The 8,106-nt window shown below is 44.8% G+C and overlaps 1 protein-coding gene across 1 annotated transcript; it reads right to left on the bottom strand.

Moving 5' to 3' along the window:
• Window positions 1–440: 440 nt before the first annotated feature.
• On the bottom strand, window positions 441–3,037 carry SMIM8 (small integral membrane protein 8). The gene is made up of 3 exons (XM_062488656.1): window positions 3,023–3,037; window positions 1,733–1,874; window positions 441–792 (listed from the first exon to the last, which is right to left on the bottom strand). The coding sequence occupies exons 2-3, from the start codon at window positions 1,850–1,852 to the stop codon at window positions 634–636; spliced, it is 279 nt and encodes a 92-aa protein (XP_062344640.1). The 5' UTR covers window positions 1,853–1,874; window positions 3,023–3,037; the 3' UTR covers window positions 441–633.
• Between the last annotated feature and the right edge of the window lie 5,069 nt (window positions 3,038–8,106).

Below are 8,106 nucleotides of genomic sequence, written 5' to 3'. Positions count from 1 at the left end.
CTCTTAACAAAAGCACCAAAAGCACTCATTTCACTTTTTCTCCTCTATTTGGCTACTGATTTACCTTTTTTTTTTTGGTTTGTAAGGAAGAGTGTATTAAGAATATAAGGATTATTTTGGCCAGTATTTTACAGTTTCCTTTATGAAATAAAACCCTTCAGCAATTGATTTATCAGATCTTCCTTGCCTTAAAATTAGTTTACTTGCACCACTGTTATCAACTGCTAACAGATTAAGATATCTACTTTTCCTTTCACAGACAATATATTATTCTTTCCTAAAAAAAAATAAAAAAGATAAATCCCTGACTTCATTTAACCAAAGCAAAGAGAAAGCTGAACTATCATGTCAGTTTCTAAGGCATTTACCAGTACTAACTGCAGGTCCGAAGTGATTTCATGTCTTCTGACAATGACCTCTCTGGAAATCACAGAGGGCAATTCTTAAAATCACTTTTATTTTCACAGTTATCTTTACTGGAATTTATTGTACAGGCACAGCATTTTATAAAGGAACTGAAATTGGATTAAATAGCACGAGAGACATTTATCCACTATTTCAAGGGAAAGAGAAAAAACAGCAGTTGCCTTGAAAAGTTCTGTGAGTGATTTACTGATATCCTTTCTTACATTTTCAGTCCCACTTGGAAGTTTTCCTCCTCATATACCTGGACCCCTCACTGTCGATTGCTTCATAGAGGTCCTTTTTATTCTCTGCTGTTGCATGCAAATAACCAAGGTAGGCCACACAGAGGCTAATTGCTATCAGTCCAAATGCCATCACAGGTTTGTTCTGACAAGAAAAAAAAATAGGTAAATGGTTTTAGTCACAACATTTTTCATTAAACTCAAATATTACATTCTTTTATCTTAGTAAACTATTTGTGATATCTGCAAAAAATCATCACCGCCTTCTTGCAGACTGAATTTTCTGACAGAAAAATGAATTCCCTTTGAAAAAGAAGATTCTTTCTGGAGACAGAACAGCACATTGCCTGGTACTGTGTATTTTGCTGGCAGGAAATGCTGATTGAGCATGAACAAACCAGACAAAACCAATTACTGAAGGTCTCTACTACAAACTTTTAACAGATCATCTGGATGTACTACAGGGACAATGCACTCTGGTCCTGCTTGATTACAATCCTCTAAACCACATACTGTATTCTTATCATAAAATCTACTTTTACTATATCAAATCTATACTTATTATATGCACAAAGTTTCACTCATTGCTGGGTTCTGCAAATGCAAACAAAACCCGAGTATCATCAACTTAATTATAAAAGCATGAAAAGGGAAAATCCAAAATACTGAAAAGCTACAAAAACTGCCTCATTGCATACCAAGAAAGTTTGCATTCTATTACTAGTTCCCTCTAAAATATTTAAAACTACCCCCATTATTTTACTACTTAACAATAATTAATAATACTACTTAACCTGTCAAATTATATGGGTAATATACCACTAAACAGTCTTTCTGAAAGCAACTTGGCTAGATACAAAAGCATCAGACAATACAACAGTGAAGCAAAAGCTGCAATAAACAATGTAATGTGCTGTGCTCTCAACAATCAAGAATGGAAAAAAGTACAAATAATTTTAGTTACATTTCTGAGCAGTTTGCATAACAAGAGATGGTTATGTAACACAGAGAGAACTGTAATGATCACTTTAAAGCAACTGTATCTCTTCAAGCATATTTAGTTTCTCTCAGAAGGACTGTCTTACAGGTTTAATGAAAAGCTCTGGGTTCACAGCTCGGAAAAGCATAGTTGTCTGAACGCTCCTCAGTCCTGGTTTTCTCTCTTTGGGTGTTCCATTTTCATTTGGAAGTTTGGTGGAAGACATGGTACTTAATGTTGAATACTTCCTAGAAGTAGAACAAAAAAAGAAGTGTAATTTCTGTAAAAAACCTGGAAGAGCTGCATTCATGAATGCAAATTCACACTCAGTTTGTCTTACAGCATCAATTTTAGCTGCTGTAAATATTACTGAGCTCCTCTGGTGTCACCCAACATTCCCAGCTTAAGCACACTGATTTTCAATCTTGTTAATTTTGTGCATCCTAAAATTAACTTCTGGAAATTCACATCTTCGTACAGCAGATCTAAATCTCCTGATAATGGGTTTAGGGTTTTTCACTTGCCTTTGGTTAATGCTTTAGCTACCTGCGGATGAAATAGCATCATTCTTCGGACCACTGTCTAAAGAGACAATCCTAGGAAAAAGTGTGGTTTTTTTTTTTGGTTTTTTTTTGTTTTTTGTTTTTTTTTTTGTTTGTTTTAAAAAAACCTTCTACAGTGTAGAACATTGTAGACAGGACAGCCCAAGCACCACTGTAGTGCAGTCACTTTAGCCACTCATCCCGGCAGGCCCAGCACTCAGCTCTCACATTTGCACACGTTGGGCACACTGCAAATACCTTGGGCTCGAACCAAAAGAGGGGAAATTTAAGGTACTTAGAACACGCAAGAAATTCTTTTTTCTGGGGGTGGTGAGGCAGTGGCAGAGGCTCCCCAGGGAAGCTGTGGATGCCCCATCACTGCCCGTGTTCAGGGCCAGGCTGGACGGGGCTTCTGAGCAACCTCCTCTTGTGGAAGGTGTCCCTGCCCCGGGCAGGGCCGTCGGAACGAGGTGACTTAAGGTCCTTCCAACCCAAACCGTTCTGTCAGCATCTCAGCAAAGGTGGAAAAACACGCCCGTGGCTACCCCTGACTACTGAGGGGCAGAGGAGACACGGTGCTGGGGATCCCCCGGAAGGGAAGGGCATCTCAAGGCCAGTCGCACAACCCCATCCCGGGCGGCGAGGAGCTCCTGGTGCCGCCACCGGGACGACGGGGGCAGTTTGGCCCCAGTTTGGAAAAGCCCAGCGGGAACTCCAGGGACACCGGGGACCGCCCGGCGCCACAGCCTCATGGAAAGGAGGGGGGAAAGGGGGGGGGGGGGGGGGGGGGGAATAGGAATTGGGGGGCGTTAAAGCCTCGCGCGCGACCCCCCCCCCCCCCCCCCGCCACTCACCGCTCCCAGCCAGGGGCGCCTGCCCACGGGGCGGGGCTGCGCCTGCGCGCTGGCTCCCCCTGCCGAGCGGAGGCCAGCGGTGTGGGCTGGGGGAGCGGGTCCCCTTCCCCTCCCCTCCCCTCCCCTCCCCTCCCCTCCCCTCCCCCCTCCCCTCCCCTCCCCTCCCCTCCCCTCCCCTCCCCTCCCCTCCCCTCCCCTCCCCTCCCCTCCCCTCCCCTCCCCTCCCCTCCCCTCATCCGTGTGGTGGTGGCGGCGTGGGACGAGCCAGTGCCCCTCGGTCGGGTCTGTGGAGCTGCCCGCCAAAGTCATAGAGCCATCAAGGCTGGAAGAGACCTTTAAGGTCCTGCAGTCTGGTGAGGTCACGCCTCGAGTGCTGTGTCCAGTTCTGGGCCCCCTCAGTTTAGGAAGGATGTTGAGACGCTGGAGCACATCCAGAGCAGGCAACAAGGCTGGTGAGGGGCTTGGAACACAGACCCTGTGAGGAACGACTGAGGGAGCTGGGGTTGTTTAGCCTGGAGAAAAGGAGACTCAGGGGTGACCTTATCACTCTCTACAGCTCCCTGAAAGGTGGATGTGGCCAGGTGGGGATTGGTCTCTTTTTCCAGGCAACAACTGACAGAAGGAGAGGACACAGTCCCAAGCTGCACAAAGGGAGATATAGGTTGGATATTAGGAAAAACTTTTTAAAGGGAAAAAATAATAAAGTACTGGAATTGTCTGCCTGGGGAGGTGGTGGAGTCAACATCCCTGGATGTATTTAAAAGGAGATTGGATGTGTCACTCTGTGCCATGGTTTAATAGAGGTGTTACGGTGTGGGTTGGACTTGATCTTGGAGGTATCTTACAACCTTCTGATACTGTAATATAGTACAGCCATCCACCTGACACTACCACTGTAACACATAACCACTAAATCACCCACTGCTAGATCCAGACGCCTCTTGAACACCTGCAGGGATGGTGACTCCACCACTTCCTGTGGAAATATTTCAATACCTAACCACCCTAACAGAAATATTTTTCTAATGTCTAATCAAAACATCCCCTCTCTCAGTTCAAGGTCGTTCCCTCTAGTCCAGTCACTGCAGGCACAGCAGAAGAGACAGGCACCAAAAACCTTCTTCCAGTTGTGGGAGGGATAAAGATTGCCTCGCCTCATCTTGAGAATAAACAACCCCAGGTCCCTCAGCTGTTCCTCATAAGACAAGTTTTCTAGACCTTTCAGGAGCCTTGCCATTTGCTGGCCACACTCCAGCACCTCAGTGTGCTTTCTAAAGTGAAGGGCACAGAAGAGAACGCAGCATTCAAAAGTAGTTAGTGGGAGATGCGGGGAGAAGCTGGGTGAGACCCTTCAGCACTGAGCTGCTCCCCGCACCTGGGCATGGCCACAGCCAGTCCTGGCTTCATCCTCTCAGATACTGACTGACACTGCTGAGACTTCCTTTAGTTGTCTCTGCTTGAGGCTGAGCAGGCCCTGCTCTCTCAACCTTTCCTTGCAAGAGAGATGCTAAATTTCCTTAATCATCTTTGTTTCCTTCCACTGGACCCGCTCCAGAAGTTCCATGTCTCTGTTGTACTGAGGAGCCCAGAACTGTCTGGTTGACCCCAAGTGCTGGAAGGAGGAAGGGGTGATTCATGTGGGGTTGGTCTCTGGGAGTACGGTTGGCTGAGCAGAAAAATATGCTACAATTTAAGTGTATAACTTCTGTTAGATCTGTTTGGATCTGTGTAGATCCAAACCCAAGATTTTGGGTGTCTGGAAACTCCTGGTTATGTAAATACTGCTGTGTGGTGCTGTTTTGTTTCCTTTTTTTTTGTAAACAGTAAAATTAATAAAATTGCTTGAAGTCCAGAGGAAACAAAGCCCATGTGGTTGCCTCTGACTGCTTGTGCCTTGCTTTCTACCTTCACTGACTTCAATGCCTGTGGGCAGTTTCAGCCACATTATAAAGTAGGGGAAAATTTTGAAATTTTGGAATAAACAATATCTGTAGGGTAGGGAGGGACAGAGATCACTCTCTTAGATAACTGGCAGGCAGAACTGGGATGTGGTGGAGAGTATTACAGTTTTAGCAGCAGCTATTCCAGCTGCTGGATTAGCACAGGTAGCTCTGGACTCACCAGCCCTGGCTCACACTTCTCTGTACCTGGAGGGTGAGAGGACTTTGATGAGTGTCTGGTTATTGCAGCCAGGGAGGCAGAAAGGAACAAACATAAGCATTGGCCAACAGTAGCTGAACACAAGCTGGCAGTGTGCCCAAGTGGCCAAGAAATCCAGTGACATCCTGGTTTGGACCAGCCATAGTGCGGCCAACAGGACCAGGGCAGTGATTGCTCCCTTTGCTGGGCACTGGTGAGGCCACACCTCTAGTGCCGTATCCGGTGCTGTGCCCCACCCTACAAGAAAGACACTGAGGTGCTGGCACGTGTCCAGAGAAGGACAACAAAGCTGCTGAAGGGTTTGGAGCACAAGTCCTGTGAGGAGACACTGAGGGAAGCTGGGGTTTTTCAACCTGGAGAAAAGGTGGCTCAGGGGGGATCTTATTGACCTGTACAGCTACCTGAAAGGAGGTTGTAGTGATGTGAGGGTTGATCTCCTGAGAAACAACTGACAAGACAAGAGGAAATGCTCTCATGTTGCACCAGGGAGGTTTAGATTGGTCATTAGGAAAATTTTCTTCACTGAGAGGGTAGTCTGGCATTGGAACAACCTGCCCAGGAATGGCTCAAAAAATGTGTGGATGTGGCAGTTGTGGATATAGTTTAGTGGTGAAAACAGTGACCATAGGTGTACAGTGGGACTTTATAATCTCAGAAGTCATTTCCAGCCTTAATGATTCTGTGATTATATGAAATGTAGAGGTATCCAGGCTCACAGAGCTTCCTGTTCTATGTTTTCCTTCTGCGGTAATCAAACTGCCTTTTTTTTTTAAGATGGCAGAGTAATGCTAAATTGCAGGTTAACTTTTCACATCTAAATCCAGATGGAGTATCTAAAATTTTTTTTCTTGTTATGAGCAAATATAATGTGGTGAGAAAAATAATAGGGAAATAAGTTTAGGTGTCAAGAGGATTGAGTGGTATGTCTGGGGTTTGTGTCAACAATTAATTCACACAACATACCATCTGCTAATCTGGTAGCTATTGTTTTGGTGGCATATGCCACACAGCTGATTTTGTTTGGAAACTATTGAGTAGAAAATCTGAGTGAAGCTGCTTTCATTTGTTTTCATGTTTGCCTAATTGAAAGAAGCCAGTGTGAGGTTTTTGCAAGAGCTTGGTTTTTGGGAAGGTAGCTCGGTTTTCTTGAGGGGAAGGGGGATTTTTTACTGTAATATAGGAGATGTTCTGCATACAGCTCCCAAGTAATTCCCCTCCCCCCCCTCCCCCCACCCAGTTTGGAAGCCAAAAGAATTGCATCAACAGAAAGTGCACTCACTGGTCCATGCACCCCTTCCCATCAGTTACACCACCCATGCAGATAAAACTTCTGATCCAAAGTCAGCCAGGGTCATAATAGTTTTTTCCAAATTGTAGGATGGGTTTATGCCAGAACACATTTGCAATATATTGGTGGCAAGGATTGTTAGGCTGCTGCTAGTTCTCTGGCATTTCCATCTTTCTTATAAAGGACAGGTAAGTCCCCAGCATCGCTGACAGGATACGATCCTACACTGTATAAAGAACAGCACTGTCTGAAGAGAAAATATTCTCCATATGAAGAGCTGTGGGATAAGGCTTTGTGTGTAAAAAGAGAAGCAGAGAGGGATGTAGAAATGAGCTTAGGCTTTGATGTGAATACTGGTACTTGGCATTTGTTAAGCATGTGCCAACTAACCAGATTAACTGTGCAGTGATGAAAAGCTTGGACTGCTTACTGTTTTTCGTGTTGCTTTATGTCTGTGGGAAAATGTTGTATTGTATCTTTAATATGAATATTATGTTGCTATCATCTGAACCAACAGGATGTTGAAACCTTCAATCTGTTAAGGCTTATGAAGTCGTTTGGCATATTTTATAGGAGAGACTCTGTAAAGTGTAGAATATTAAACATCTGTGGTATTTCTGAGTCACCCATCCTCTCAATATCTGAGTATCTCTCCTGAAAAGAAATCACACAAAAACCCCTTCCTTTTCTAAACCTGAGGCTGTTACTGAGATTTATTTTCCTTTCAACTAAATTCCTCTGGGATTCTGCATTCAGTATTGTGCTTTGTGCCACAGCCATTCACAACCTAACAGCAATTTCTGCTTTTCTTGAGACTCGCATGCCCTTATCATTTGAGCCGCAAAGGGCCTCTGTAGAGAACAGAGCAAAGCCGGTGCTGTGCCCTGCAGACATGGTTAGCATGCGACAGCCAGCCTGGTTCGGTCCGGGGAGCAGCACCGTGCCTCCCGCCTTTGCTGACTGACCTCACAGCTCCTGCTTATTTCAACTACTGCACAAGAACAGAGCTTCTCATTGTCTTCAGAATAAAGATAGGGTGCCTCAAGCTACTGATAAGCTTATCCTTGCTTTAGAGACACAGTTACACAGCTGTTGTGGGCAGAAAAAAAATCTTTTTTATATCTACACTGGGACTTCAGCACTGGTACAACTTGTAGTGAGAGGGGCAACTACTGTCACATGTTTGTTGGAGTTTTGATATGGGAATGTGAAATTCACATTTAAAAATTATTTTTAAATGTTTTAGACACTGTGAGTATCACAATACTTTGAGTTGATAACTGGGATATTTTCTTTGCTTTGTATTGAACAAGTCTGGGAGAGAAGGGAAAGCAATAATTAGTAATTAGAAGTATTTTTTTCCTCCTTGCTCAAAGCTAAAGATGAGAGTACCCATTGTTGCACTGAGGCCAACAAGGTGAAACAGTGTGGCTGTATTAAAGACATAAATACATAAGAAACAAACAGACCAGCTAGATGGGGGGGGGGGGGGGGGGGGGGGACGACACGGACGACGTTGAGGGTATTGAGGGTTTTCTGTGTGGTTGTTGCTCTGCTCACGTCAGTCTCAAGAGTCCTTATCCTGATTTTCAGCAGCTTTTGCTCCTTTGTGTCGTTCCCATTGAAAGAAAGCTGT

Source organism: Cinclus cinclus, chromosome 3, assembly GCF_963662255.1.
Source record: "Cinclus cinclus chromosome 3, bCinCin1.1, whole genome shotgun sequence".
NCBI classification, from domain to species: Eukaryota; Metazoa; Chordata; class Aves; order Passeriformes; family Cinclidae; genus Cinclus; species Cinclus cinclus.
The sequence above is the reverse complement of the archived record's forward strand: the minus strand, read 5'-3'. Positions and strand labels throughout refer to the sequence as shown.

Bases quoted from the DNA above. Each gene is read 5' to 3' on its own strand.
- SMIM8 (XM_062488656.1), bottom strand. From the start codon at position 1,852: ATGTCTTCCACCAAACTTCCAAATGAAAATGGAACACCCAAAGAGAGA. The intron at 793-1,732 runs GTAAGACAGTCC...TTTTCTTGTCAG, and splicing joins CAGAGCTTTTCATTAAACCT to AACAAACCTGTGATGGCATT.